Source organism: Ambystoma mexicanum, chromosome 3q (assembly GCF_040938575.1).
Source record: "Ambystoma mexicanum isolate Mex_15411 chromosome 3q, UKY_AmexF1_1, whole genome shotgun sequence".
NCBI classification, from domain to species: Eukaryota; Metazoa; Chordata; class Amphibia; order Caudata; family Ambystomatidae; genus Ambystoma; species Ambystoma mexicanum.
In genome coordinates, this window is record NC_090926.1 from 1,250,912,994 (window position 1) to 1,250,928,038 (window position 15,045).

The 15,045-nt window shown below is 52.8% G+C and overlaps 1 protein-coding gene across 6 annotated transcripts in view; it reads left to right on the forward strand.

The window, feature by feature from the left end:
* DOCK6 (dedicator of cytokinesis 6) overlaps window positions 1-15,045 on the forward strand; it is a 1,219,180-nt gene that overhangs the window by 1,081,694 nt on the left and 122,441 nt on the right. For all 6 annotated transcript variants that reach the window (XM_069604231.1, XM_069604230.1, XM_069604232.1 and 3 more), the window contains one exon: window positions 12,895-12,984. In XM_069604231.1, the coding sequence (XP_069460332.1) occupies window positions 12,895-12,984 (90 nt within the window). The remainder of the gene's footprint in view (window positions 1-12,894; window positions 12,985-15,045) is intronic.

The window sequence follows — 15,045 nt, forward strand, 5'->3', positions numbered from 1 at the left end:
ATATTAAGCCTGTGCCTTCATTGCTAGATCCAGAAGCGGGAGCCCCTTCACTGCCCGGAAGACAAAAAAAAGAATGTGTTTAGATCATTACTGGAATGTTTGTAATTGTAGGAGGAGAGGAGAGGAGAGAGAGATACTGCAGTCATTACTCGTCTATTGAGCCAAATAAAGATCATCTTAACAGGGAGCATACTTACACCCTTCATTATACACCCCACTGCTCTCCTGAGGGTTAAGCCTGGGGGGTGTCTGCCATGCTACCATTCGGTGAAGCTTGAGGGAAGCCTTGTCGCGCGAGTAAGGAAGACACCCATAAGGACCCTGACCAAAGGGCTTAAGGGAAATCTCCCTAACAGCCATTGGCATTCTCCTGGGAAAACCAAGGTGATGTGGGTTGCTGAGAATTCCCAGACAACCAACCCCTGTACATCATCACTCCAGGTAACGCCATCCAGTACTCTGTGAGCTTTGGGTGCAGCTCGCATCAGGAAATTACTCTACATGGTCATTCACCTACATGGGCTGGAGAATAGAGTTGCATGGATACTGGGGTTCTCAACAGTCTTTTCAGAGCCCCTAGAAAGCAAAAGGATTTCCTGTGGTTGGTCCAAAATGTCCACAACATGTGCAGCCAGTATATCAAAATACACAGTCACCAGTCCAACGGTCTCAGTCAGGCTATTGACCCAGGGAGCCTAAGGGGAACCCCGGCCATAGCCATAATTGTCCCCAAATGGCCTCAAACATATACGAGTTGCATCCTAGATTTATATGGATGGACCTTGTTCGGTAGATTTTCCTTTTTTATGCACAATCTCCTCCCCATGCGAGTCCCCCATCACTTTTTGCTGGATTATAGGATTTTTGGTCTGTTCCCCTGATTGAGTGGGAACCCTTTTTTACCCTATCTTTTGGGATACTTTTATACCTTTTTCTTGGAGTTATGGTTTCCTCCAAGTTTGATGGCATCTGTCTTTGACTTTGCAGCACACCGCACGTTCTGTGCAGTGTTGCTGGGAGCCCGTTGGGCTTTCCTTTTTATTTTTATTTCCCTTGTTAGAACACATGTTCCCAAGGGCAGGGCCATATTTAGTATCCTTCCATTCTTTTATATTGTGAAACCAGCACACACCACTTTTTTTATTTTTGCATTTTTAAAGCGCTTACACAGCACGGGGACATTGAGGCGCTGTTACCGGAATAGGTCTTAGTTGTGTATTTATAACGCGCTTAATACCCAGAGGTTTCTAAGCACGTACCCGGGGATCGAACCTGTGTTGCTCCATGTCGTCTTGCTTCCAAGGCGAGCACATTGCCGCTGAGCTATCCACCTGGGACAACGTATGTGGAATGCTGAGTGGTTACACAGTATCCCTTTTCTCACTGATCCTGTAACCTTTTGTTTACAGTGACAAGCTAATCTGAATGGCTGGTGGCAGTAGTTTTATTCAACCTACTTTTGTGCAATTTTTACTCCCAGGCTGTACTTACATCCGTGGTAGTGCACAGCAGGGTTACCACTGACCCAAAATGGTGACTGTTTTTTTTTGCCAATTCAAGATGGCTTTTCCTTTCTTGGTCCTTCATCTGCCGTGCAGGGTGGGGGTAGGGGGACCTGGTTTGAAACTTGTCTTCGGCGGGATCCCTTTGGGAACCCTGCCAAGGCACCAGTGTGTCTGTGAGGACAGGAAACAGGGGAGGACTTAGAAACTCTGCTGTTCTTTGTCTTCTGCTCTGCCTGAGTGGAACCAGTTCCAACTGGGAGGCTGGCTGTCCTGAAATTGACTTTGAATGGTACATGGGTGCAGATTGGCTGGGTTCCTGCATAAGAGGCATGGATCCTGAAGCTGAAGACAAGCGGACCCCTCAAACAGAAGAATCGATGAGGACGAGAGATGTCCGCAGCCACTTCCAGATGCTTTGTGGGTAATCGCTGCTGTCCGACCTGTTAGGGTGAACTCCCAGGCAGGCAGAGCCTCTTGCTAGGAGTCCGCAGATGCCGAACTTGTGGAAGGCCAAACTCCTTCCCAGCCCAAAAGAACGTAAGGTCCATACAAGTAGCAAGGTATAACTGGGGTTTATTACAGCCAACAAACCACAGGGATCACATGCACGGCGGTGATTCCGGACACCCCTCAGCAAATTCTCAACGTCACATTTCGGGCCCTTTTCCAAAAACCTAACTCCACTCTGGATAGGTTGTTGAGTGGGAGTTCCCCTATGGGAGCCCATATAGAGGTGAGTTCATTTGACCAGGCCACGTCAGGTGTTGGGCTTGGACTATCCCTGAAAATTGCTACTCTATAATTGTTACAGTGTGCAGACCCCATGATTGTTCAGTGATCCCAGCTATCCACCCCTAGGCCCATGGGTTTTAATTGATTGAGCCGCGAGCCCCCAAGCCTCGGACACACTCAGTTCCCAGCCCGCAAGACACGTGTTCACAGTGCATGTGCAACTATGTGTTTGTGAGATGCAACTATGTGTCAGCATCATAACCATGTGTGGACCATCATTGCCAAGAGTGGGCTCCGTTCTCAGCGCAGAACTGTAGCTTGAGCGTAAAAAATGTGTTGCAACCATTGTCTGGGCCGTGAGACTGATTACTCTCCCCAGCCACCAAATCTTGGCTCCTCAGCTCAGCCGGATCACATGCTTGGAGACCACGTTTGTGAGCTCAGGAGCTCTGAATTATTCTGTATTTTTACAGGGAATGGACTCCTTTGCAGCTCGTGTTACTTCGGTTCAAGGCGAGGAATGTCATTTGCAACATTGCGACCTTGGCAGTGGCTTTGTTCCCATTGCGGTGATTCTGCTTGCACAGCATTCTGTGTGGCTTCAGGTTTTCTAAGATGATCATGGCCTACTAGAATTTCCTAAGCTATGGTCCGGCTTCTACTGTATGTGCTTTTCATAGTATCGATAAGTTAGTACGTTATGGTTGTCGGGTCCCTCGAGTGCTCCTGCCATTCCATAGGGTTATTTGCATGTAAGCATCTGCAAGCATGTGCACGTGCCCTTCTGGCTTCTTGCGTTCCTGCGGCAAGCTAATGGGAAAAATAATAAACGTGCAGACAGTATGTACATGTCACTGTTCTCTAACTTATAGAACTGTATACAAATATTATTTTTTTGTAGTTGGTTGTGAGTGTCCCCAATGTGCAGATGGCACGTGTGCTTCATGTCTGCTTCATGTCTGACACAACTATGTCTCTAACGACTTGAGGCATGGCCTCTTGGTGCTTTAGTCGAATCTGTCCATGTAGTTGTCTCCGGCTCCTTCTTGTGTGTCTTCGTCCACTCTGGGTAGAGTGCGCACTGCTCCTGGGTTCTCCAGCATGGGGTCTGGCATGGATTCACATGCTCATGAATATTCCCCATCATCAGGCTGGGAATCCTCGGTAAAGAAAAATCAGTATCAGTTTCGTTTCTGATCTGTCTTTCGTAGTAGTAACCAATCACTGATCTCTGCGTCATACTGACCACAGCCAATGACTGCCCTCTACCTAAGCCCCGCCTCTGGCAGCCATCTTATGATTTTTACCGCACGTTCAAGTGTTGGGAGTCCTCGTGCTTAGCTCTCGAGCTTTTACTGCGTGTTTCGCGCTTTTTCAGGTGAATTTTCACATTTTTTCGGTTAATCGAGCCTCAAGCTCCACCGTTTCTACTCCCGTTAACAGCTACCCGTTACGGGATTTTCCTACGCACCTCAAGGGTGAAGATTTCGTCGAATCAACTTCTTGGAGGATTCCAGAAGATTCGCGGCCTACTTCGAGATGGCCCAGGACGCGAGTTCGTCACCCGGACCCAAGCTGTTTCGCAGCTGCCCTGGATGCGGGCTGCAGAATGTGTTTAAGGAAGACGAACATTCGCGATGCCTCTACTGTCTTCATGGGGACAAGACTCATGTAGAGAAGGACTGCCAGTTCTGCAAGAACTTGTCGGAGCGGACCATGAGGGACCGTCGATCCCGTCTCGCCAGCTGGTTGGAGAAGGGCTCAACGGGTGAGAAGAAGAAGAAAGGGTCCGAGCGGGCTTCTTAGTCCTGTGCGGGCGCCCCGGCGACGGGGGCCCAACACCAGGCCAAGCGCCGCGAGTCCGCTGGCTCCGGGAGCGCCGAAAGGTTGGGCTCTTCGGTCGCCAGGCAGGGCGTGCCTTCCCCGGCACCGTAAACCACGAGCCAGCGCTCGGGGAAGAGGAAGTCCGAGACCCTGGGTAAGCTTCGGGAGAAGCCCCGTCCGATCTTGGAAGAGGGGGAGCGAGGCGTCGCCCCTCCCCCAAAGGAGAAGGCCCGGGACGCACCTAAGGTGGTGAAGGCCCCTACCCAGCAGGCAAAGGCCTCTATCGAGGCGATTGCGGCGACTCTGGCCAAGCTGACAGAGACCCCGCCAGCGGAGACTGCCTCCGGGACTAGAGTTTCCCTGCCGCCAAGGAGGGAATCCTCTTTTCAGCCCATCGTCATGGCCACCATGATGGAAGAAGTGAGGGGGGGCACGGTAGCCTCCTCGAGCTCGGAGTCAGCCTCGGAGGAAGAACTGACCGAGGCCGTGAGGAACCTCGAAGTCCAATTCGAGAAGGTTCGATCCAGTAAGGAAGATCCTCTGGAGATAACCGAGGAAGTCGACGATGGCGAGGAAGAGCAGCCTTCCCTTCCAGCGCAGCCGGAACCTAGGCCTCAGGATGGCTCGGCGGCCATTTTGTCTGCGATCCAGTCCTTATGCTCTGAGATAAGGACGAGATTCCCACGGCCCAGGCCGGAGGACCCGCAACCTGGCCCGTCGGGAAGTCCTCAGAACAAACGACGGAGGACCCAACCCTCTCCTCCACTCGCCCCCGTAAGGCCTACAGTTCTCTCCTCATCCTCCCACGAGTCGGGAGATGACGGTGGGATGGGCTCGACGACGGGTTCTGAGGGCGACGGAACGGGTCTCCCGTCTCCCGGGCCTCGCCGCCCGACGAGATTGGCTCATTCCACGCCATGATCGCCAGGGCGTCCGAATTGTTCCAGCTCTGCCCGGAGGAGCAGAAAAAGGAAGGTTTCCTCTATCAGTGCCGGGAGGCCTAGAGGAAGACTGTCATTGCGGTGCCTCTAATCGATGACATCTGGGAGGAGGGCCTGTCGGTTCTCAAGAACCCTCCACGGCACCAGCCAAACGGGACCGGTACGAGAAGAAGTACCGGGTCCCCGAAACCGCTCCCCTGTGCCTCAGGGCCCAGCCAACGCCAGACTCGGTCGTCTCGGCGGCGGCGAAGAAGAAAGCGGCGGGGGTCAGGAGCCTCGACGTCGAATTCCCCGCCGGACGGCGAGGGAAAGAAGTTGGACGCCATGGGGCGGCGGGTCATTTCGTCGGCGGCGACGACGATCAAAGCGGCCAACGCCCTGGCGATCGTGGCCCGTTACGACAGGGAGCTCTGGTTTAAGATGGCCCCCATATTGGACTTCCTACCGGACGACAAGAGGTCCGAGGCCCTGGAAATACTTCAAGAAGGTGAGGTGGCGTCGGACCATGCCATAACGGTGGCAACCGATATTGCCGATACCGGGTTCCGCCAGCTGGGCAACGGTGTTTGCCTACGACGACAGGGTTGGCTCCGGGCGACCGACTTCGTCAGGACGTCCAGGCCAGGGTGTTGGACATGCCATTCGACGGCAGCAACTTGTTCGGGAAGGCGGTGGACGAATCCCTCCAAGCCATAAAGACGGACATGGTGACGGCCCGCGCCCTAGGAGCCCTTCAGCAACGATGGCCCTTTCGGAGCTCCGGAGGCAGACAGAGTGCCTCCAAGGGATCCAGCGGTGGCTCGTCGTCCTACCGCCAGGCGGCACGCTCCTCGTCTCAGGAGGCCTACAGGGGTCGCGGCAAGCAGGGAGCGCCTCGCCGCCGTCGGCAAGGTGGCCAGGGCGGCAAGGCCACCACCTCCAAGCAGGACTGAACCGGCCGTGGTCTCGGGCCCCCACCGAAGCACCCCGGTGGGAGGCCGGCTGACGAATTTCATCGGCGTGTGGAGGTCCATCTCCACCGACCGTTGGGTGCTGGATACCCTGGCAAGAAGACACTCTATCGAATTCCTGAAGAATTGCCCTCACGTTCCACCTGTGGCCAGGAAGGAAAATCACGTCCCGCAACTGCTGTTGGAAGTACGGGCAATGCTCAGGACAGGCGCCATCGAGCTTGTCCCGAAGAGGCTCCGGGGCTCCGGGGTGTACTCAAGGTACTTCCTCGTCAGGAAGAAGACGGGCGGCTGGCGCCCCATCCTGGACCTTCGTCGTTTGAACAAATACATCAGGTCACAAAAGTTCAGGATGGTCACCCTCCAGCACGTACTGGGACAGCTGGAGGAAGGCGACTTTCTATCGTCGTTGGACCTTGAGGATGCATACTTCCACGTTCCCATCCTCAAAAGTCACCGAAAGTTCCTCAGGTTCGTCCTCCAGGGACGCCACTACCAATTCAGAGCACTGCCGTTCGGATTGAAGTCGGCCCCTAGGGTCTTTACCAAGTGCCTAGCACCTGTGGCGGCGCCGCTGCACCTGCAGGGGATTCGCGTCTACCCCTACCTGGACGACTGGCTCATCCGCTCAAGGACGAGGGAACTCGCCGTCGAACACACTGCGAGGACCGTCCAGCTACTCACAGACCTGGGATTCGCCATAAACTACCCAAAGTCCCACCTGGTGCCGTTGCAGGTGGCCCTGTTTCTGGGAGCGAAGCTCGATACAGTGAGGCGCCTGGCGGCCCCGTCGGAAGAATGGACGAAGACCATTCTAGGCAAAGTGCAGCGCCTGCTAGCCATGGACGTGGCCAGGGTGAGGTCCATCAAGTCCCTCCTGGGGATGATGTCCTCTTGCATCTACCTGGTGCGCCTCTACAGACTACGGATGCGCCCTCTTCAAGAATTTCTCGACGCCCGTTGGATGCAGGCGACGGGCACCTTCGAAGACAGGGTCCCCTTCAACGAGGTGTTCCGGCGGGCGATTCAGTGGTGGGGCGTTCGAGCGCACCTCACGGCGGGCAAGGACTTTCAGACGCCGGCGTACCAGGAGACGGTGATGACGGACGCCTCCCTGGAAAGTTGGGGCGCCCACACCGGAGATCTCTACGCAAGAGGCCTCTGGCTCCCGGAGGAGAGACTCCTGCACATCAACGTCCTGGAACTCCGAGCCGTGTTCTGGGCTCTCAAATCGTTCCTCCCGTCGCTCAAGGGCAAGGTGGTGCGGATCTTCACGGACAACACCACGACAATGTTTTACATACGGAAGCAGGGAGGCACCAGATCCCCAGCCCTATCCAAGGAGGCACAGGATCTGTGGCACTGGGCGGTTGCCCAGGGGATGTTCCTGGTTCCCTTCCAACTGGCAGGAGAAAGAAACACCATCGCCGACTCGCTCAGCAGGGAGCTGCGCGAGTGTCACGAGTGGGAACTGCGCCAGGATCAGGTGGATCAACTCTTCCGACGATGGGGCAAACCCCAAATCGACCTGTTCGCAACAGCGACGAACTCGAAGTGCAAGAGGTTCGCCAGCAGGTTTCCCCAGCCGAGAAGCATGGGCGATGCGTTCTCGTTCCCCTGGGACGGCTATATACCTGTATGCGTTCCCTCCGTTGCCGTTGCTGCTTCGACTCATCAACCAGCTCAAGAGGTCCCGGTGCAGGATGATCCTCGTCGCACCGGCGTGGCCGAGGCAGATCTGGTTCCCGGACCTTCTGGACTTGTCAGCGTCCCCTCCCATCAAGCTGTCGGCGGACGCGGACCTTCTCTCCAGAGAAGGAGGCGCCATCTTCCACCACGACCCGGCGTCGCTGAACCTGCAGGCTTGGCTCCTGCAGCGCTAGAGTTTGGAGGCTACGATTTACCGGCCGATTGCAGAGAGGTTCTTGCAAAGGCCAGGGCGTCCTCGACTCTCAAATGCTACGGTCATAAGTGGAAGAGGTTCTCTATCTGGTGCCGAGCACAGAAGATCATAAAAGAGTTTATGAAAGGACTGTTCCGGTCGTTCCCGCCGGTGACGCACCCCTCCTTTATGCCCAAGGTGCCGTCGGACTTCCATCTTAACGAGCCCCTGGTGTTACCTGTTTTCTTCCCGTCTCCTTTGTCGCCGGCCGAGAGGACTTTGCACTCGCTGGATGTGGCTAGAGCGCTGAAGTTCTACGTGGACCGCACAAAGAGTTTCCGGAGGACATCACAGCTGTTCGTGAACTTTGGACCTGTGAATCAAGGGAAGGCTCTCTCGAAGTCTTCTATTTCCAGATGGCTCTCCGGCTGCATCATGCACTGCCACCGGTTGGCTAACCGACCGTTGCCAGGCCGTCCGAGAGCCCATTCGACCAGAGCGATCGCTGCTACTACGGCGTTCTTATCTGGTGTGCCCCTGCTGGACATCTGCAGGGCTGCTACTTGGAGGTCGACGCACACCTTCACGAGATTCTACTGCGTCGATCGGGATTCCAGGGAGGAGTCCTGGGTCGGCCAAGCAGTGCTGCGCAACCTGTTCGCTTAAGGTGAGCCTGGTGAGGAGGTAAGAGATGCTTAATGTTGTGTTTTTTGTATTGCTTAATGTTGAGCCTTTTGCCACCCCCCGTGGTTGTGCATGTGTGTACTGCTATTTATTCTTATATTCATGAGCATGTGAATCCATGCCAGACCCCATGCTGGAGAAGGAACAAGTTACTTACCTGTAACTGTTGTTCTCCAGCATGGGTCTGGCATGGATTCACATGCGAACCCTCCCGCCTACCCCTCTGCGGCTTTTCACTTGGTCATACTGCCACTTCACGTGCTACCAAATCTGAAGATGGCTGCCAGAGGCGGGGCTTAGGTAGAGGGCAGTCATTGGCTGTGGTCAGTATGACGCAGAGATCAGTGATTGGTTACTACTACGAAAGACAGATCAGAAACGAAACTGATACTGATTTTTCTTTACCGAGTATTCCCGGCCTGACGACGGGGAATATTCATGAGCATGTGAATCCATGCCAGACCCATGCTGGAGAACAACAGTTACAGGTAAGTAACTTGTTCCTTATAGGGTCTGGTGAGAGAGTATCTCTCAGGGTAGTTGTGCATTGGCGGAACAGTGGGGATTGGTGCGAGCTCTTACGATCAGCAGCCATATTGTCTTTGGTGCTTCTTCCGGTTGGAGGTGACTCGGGGACGGGAGGTGTATTCTGACCTTCCCTCTTCAGACCCCTTCTTCCAACCTGCATTTCGAGTCATCCCACAACGAGCTGTGACCTTCACGGGCTGAAAACCGCCAGTACCCTTGTACCTGTGGCCACTGTGCAGTGCGTTGTCTTACGAAGATCGAATCCTCCCAAAACTTCCAGACCTGCAGAGGCAAGATTCTACTCCTTGAAGTCCCTTCACTAGAGTGCAGGACCGAGAATGTGAGGGGAATTGACCGGGCGTTAATAGTTCTTCACTGGTGTCTTGAAAAGTGCGACAAAATCACAGAACCACAGAGAATTCTTTGTCTGACGTCTCTTTACTCAACTGCTGCTGCAAGATCCATTCCAGTGTCCCTTATTTCGTCTGCCTGACCAAGAATCCGGCGACCGGGTCTGCTGCTGCTGCTGCTGCATCCTCTTCTTCACTTCGGTACTGTGAGACTCTTGGTAGAACTTAACTAGTGGTAGAAGGGAGCAATAGAACTGGGGGACTGCCGCGCTTCCAGGTGAGGTTTGGTCTTGTCCAGGGACGTCATTTAGGGGTAATTGCGACCCTGATGTATTCCCTTGCTACTCATGTGGTCTCCTTTGCTAGCCCTAAAAAGAAATCTTTTTTTTCTTTTTTTAAATATATGGAAGCTCCTGGGCTGGGGCCAGCACCATGTGGCTCTTTGTTTCTGGAGTGGCTGGCTTCCTTGTACAAGCCTCAGGGGGTTCCACAAGTGTAACACTTTGAGCCGTGACACTAAATGAGAAAAAATAGGAATAACAAATAATGTGTCTTTCTGGAATTCTAAACAATATTTGCTGGACTCAGTAAAGGTTTATTTCAGGCACACTTCAGGGGGTGAGTCACTGATTTAGTCTGTTATTAAAGACCTCAAATTCGCAATGCAGACAAAAACTACCAAAAAGCATTGAGTAGAAGAAGCATTCATTTGTACTATGTATTTTGCTTTTTTCGCAAGTTGCAGTTATAGCATGTTTTTTTCTGCCGTTCCCTCTGTTACGATCATCACAAGACATTCCATCTCGGTGTCCTCGATCACTTGACACAATCCTTGTGCCTAAAAGCTTGTGTACAGTGCAGAAATGTTTGACCATAGCACATAAAGTGGCCCTTGGTTTCATTGTGCCACAATTAATGCTCTGTTGTAATGTGTCTATCTTTCCTATCTCCATGGCATGCTGTTCAGGATGTGTGTTTGCAATGTATGAGGTAACTAGTGCCCAGAGTAGGGGATGCTGTGTGAGGCCAACCTCTGAAGCCTGAAAAGTAGATCAACGCAGGCTTGACATGTGGCCAACTTTGCCCCAGACCTCCAAATGAATTGGCCTGCTGGTAAATATGTTACCAGTTTAATAGTATCCACTACAGAGTGTAATCTGCTTTCTAACTTTGAGAACATTCAGACGTGCAATTATAAATTTTACTGTAACCGGTAAGATAGCTATAGGAGGTAAGATACCTCAGTGGGTTGAGCGCTCGCTACAGCGATGTGTGTGTGATCGGCAGGTTGCAGGTTCCAAACCTAACGAGGCCAACTCAGCCAATCGTCCTTCTGAGCCTGCCCCACAATTTGAGAGCTTGCTGGGCTGAGCATTGGGGGAAAAGAAGGAAACTGATGGCGTGGGATATCGTGCGTTGCTTATATAGGCTGCCTAGTGTCACTTCCAAAACTGAGGAGCATTGAAGGCCCTCGAAGCTGTAGCCGCACCCGGTTCCCTGCTAGAAAAAGATTTCTGAGCACCAGCCGGCGCTGCCGGTTATATTTAAGATAAGAAATCTGTGGGAGGAGAATCCATCAGACAGAACATTACCAGAGCTAAATAATTTGTTCATCTCAATATCGCTCTCTGCCTTAATAGCTCTCTGCTTCAATATATCTTTCCTTCTCAATGACAGTATGTCCCTCCTTCACCATAACCAAGTCTACTTGACCTCTCAATGATCTTATTTTCGAATTCCTTCGGAGAATCTCTGTTCGTCCTTCCTAATCGGCGTGTCCTCTTTCTCCTCCATGGTGCTATGCTTTCCCTTACAGTCCAGCCGACTCTTTGCCACCTCCTCGATATTCCTTTCATTATTGTCCAGCGAACAACTCCCCCCTCCTTCAATAACAGTCTCCCACTGACTTAAACAAAATCTCTCTCTCGACCTACACTTCCGGATTCTTGTATTACACTTCCGGTATCTCGCATTACGGTATCTCCGTCTCTCTGCTCCATGCTGCTCTGATTCCCCACTCTTTAGCACTCGTGCAAGTTCTTCACCCCCAGGTTATCCACATCGGTGGTCTCTAGGACTGGGATCTGGCAGTCTACTACCCTCCTCCTGTCCGGCGGTCTCTAGGACTGGGATCTGGCTGTCTATTACCCTCCTCCTGTCCGGTGGTCTCTAGGACTGGGATCTGGCTGTCTATTACCCTCCTCCTGTCCGGTGGTCTGTAGGACTGGGATCTGGCTGTCTATTACCCTCCTCCTGTCCGGTGGTCTCTAGGACTGGGATCTGGCAGTCTATTACCCTCCTCCTGTCCGCACTCTCCGTTACATGTGTGCACGTGCTCTCTGGTCTGGAATAACCCTGACTGACTGGGCTGGCTGCCTTTTTAAGTCTGGCCTTTCCACCCGTTCGGCGATGCTTAGCAGCGTGGTTTCACCCCCGTCGTGTTGGCTGTGCTGTCTTGGGATTGGGACATGTGCTGGGGACATGGGGGGTGAGAGGGGCAAGGCCTGCTACCATTTTGGATTTTAGAGCTACTCTGGACATGGGTAGGTCTACGTCCCACTCCCCGGCTTTAAGCCCCGCTGTCATTGCTTGCTGCAACCTGGGTTCAACTGCAAACTCCTCTAGTAAGCTTGTGAAGTTTTGTTTTAAATGTACTCCTCTGTTGTGAGTAATTTGCAACTTTGTAACACCTGCATCTGGGGCAGGCGAATGGTATGTTTTCTTTCTTTCATGAGTCCGTTTTAGATTATTCACACACAACTGTGTATCTGGTCTGCACTAGTGCGACTCAAAATGAGAACTGTTTCCCTCTGCATTAGTGCATTTCCCCACTTGCATGTGGACTTTGATTCTTGCAACCTTGCTTATTTAAATGGCCGGCTTCATTTCCTACACTGGGTATTTGGGTCTGGTGGGAGGGGGCTTCAGGATTCCACCACAATAAGGTCCTCTGTCCTGGTGTCCCCGTGACTTTGGGGCCCTGAAGCTCCGTGGTGTCTTATGCGGCTGTCACCACTTGCAGGCGCACTGGCTGTTTAATTTGCTGCTGGGACACTCCAAGGGTAAAGCAGAGTGTACCCACTCAAATGCCAATTAGCTACTAGCAGACAGTACAGACCCAAACTCTGAAAGTGGACTAGCTATTCCCTGAGGGACTTGGAGTCCTTCAAGAGCACACACACTATTCACATTTCTGCTGAAGCCTCCAGTCGGGACTGTTGCGGAAGTAGTAAGCAGAAATCAGAAATACAGGGGCACTGCGCGCAAGGCAGGATTGAGCTGTTGGCCTCACTGTGTGCAAGTTAGACAAATGCTGAAACTTGGACAAACCCACTCGTTTCCCTGCACATTGGATTCTCCCGTGCAGCCCCAATATGGCAGGTCCCAGTGCCTATATGCAGGCAGCCGCATGGGGGGGGGGGGAGTTCTTGTCTGCCCCTCTCCTGCTGCTGTGGTTCTGTGTGCTTGCTCTGCTAAACGACTCTCTTTCATTCGCAGGAGTTCTACGCCGAGCGCTTCGGGGACGAGATGGTGGAGACCATAAAGGACTCTAACCCGGTGGACAAGAGCAAACTGAATGCCAACAAGGTAAAAAGTTGCTGTGATTGTATATATATATATATATACATATATATAGACTCTGTTGTCTAGGATTTACTTGTAATTGCTTTTTTGCAGATTTATAGAACTCGCACCAGTCCCCAGGGGGCATCGGAGAACTCTGCGTGTGGCGTTGAAATGGCATTTACTGTTGAAAATGTAAAGGGGACATGTGTTAATGGGTGCAGTGAGAGACCTACTGCAGATGGTGCATTGATTGCATGTGGTACAGTGGGCTCTACTAGAATCTACACAGGTGGTGTCAGAGGAACCCACCGGAAATAAAAGGGTGTGTGTGTGTGTGTGTGTTTGGGGGTGTAGGCAGCACAGTGGCGGTCAGGTGTGGCACAGGGAAAAGGCAGTTGCAAGGCGGCTGGAAAGCACTTGAGCTGAATCGGCTGCATGTAAGGGGAGGAAGACCACAGGGAAGGAACTTCCCTGGGTAGATTGGCCAGCCAGGAAGCCAACAGCATGCAATTGTGTAGCAGGGCGAGGACCGCCATTCCAGGGCATAGTCTGGAGGGAAGACATCATAAGCGAAACCAGAAGAGAAAGTGCAGGTCTAGGAGGGTGGAACTATGACATCGACCAAGCACCCATGTTCTCATCTGTCCGCGTGCATTGCCATGGGAGCACGATCATATTAGTCTCGTGGGCCGGTAGCAGCAGTGTCCACGCCTCTGATCCTAGGTGTAAGGTAGTGAGTACTGTTGAGGAGAAGGGGAGAGTTCCAGGTCTTTGGCGAATTTGCTCAGAACAGTTTGTTTGGAGCGTTTAGTTTCTTGAAGGTGGGCCTTTCCAGACGAATGTTCTCCTTGATGCAGAGAAGGCCTACAGAGTCAGGATATTGAGAGTTTGTCTGGCAAGTGGAGTTGAAGTGCAAGGCCTTGGAGGTGACAGGCAGTCTTGAAGATGCCCCGATCTTCTACTGGGAGCCAGTGGAGCATAGTAAGGGCTGGGGTGCAGTGGTCCAAGCAGCAATTGGCATAGAAATGTCACATCCTCACCCCGAATGTTTTGTGTCTGCCCAGGTGAGAAGGAGGCCCACTAGCAGGGCCTTTCTATAGTGTAGTCGTGCTGTGCCATGGTCGGATTCGCCAGAGTATGTCGAATTCGGGCATACGAGATGTCTTGGGGGTTTCTTTCGTCTCACAGAATCTCCTACCATAGCTCTGAGAGAATCCTCCTGGGCACAAGGCTGGCCTTGGAAACCTCTTCAGCGACTGGGGGCACTCTGCTCCACGCAAGACTCTGGATGCCACATCATGGTTGGTATATGCAGTGACGCAACACCATTGAGCTGATCGGGCTCTAGTCCCCTCCCCCTGACACCCTCCCAGAATCGTGGGCTATGTTGACTCGGCCTGGCTGCCCCCTAGAGCTGCGGCAGGACAGAACAGGACACAGACGATAAATGGTGCCTGGGCTTCCCAGTGAACAAAGGCCCTGCAGTTCCTAACAAGAAGCACATGTGTTGGCCTAGGTGCCCCCCTGGGTATGTGTGGAGTCAGCTGCGCCCCGTTCCTTTTTTCTGGATGCCGCTGCTGTTACTGCCTCATGTCTCTTCTGGAAGGCCTTTACAGAGACTAGGTGGCGCTCATGTCGGTGTCCAGTCTTTACAGAGACTAGGTGGCGCTCATGTCGGTGTCCAGTCTTTACAGAGACTAGGTGGCGCTCATGTCGGTGTCCAGCCTTTACAGAGACTAGGTGGCGCTCATGTCGGTGTCCAGTCTTTACAGAGACTAGGTGGCGCTCATGTCGGTGTCCAGTCTACAACAGTGCCGAGACCGGATCACAAGGAAAATGATTGGATATTTATACAGCGCGTTCGCCAGAGCCCTGTACATAGAATACACTTGCATACAATGATCACCCACCCGAAGATGGAACTCATTGACTGACCTCGGCAGGATAAAAGGCTGCGTTGGACTTGCCGTGATTTGAGCCTGGCTGCGACTGAGACACAGATCGCAGCAGTGAGCGCTCAGCCGGCTGAGCTATCTCACCGGCTAAACACCGACAAATGTGTCTCTTGCCAGACAATGCATC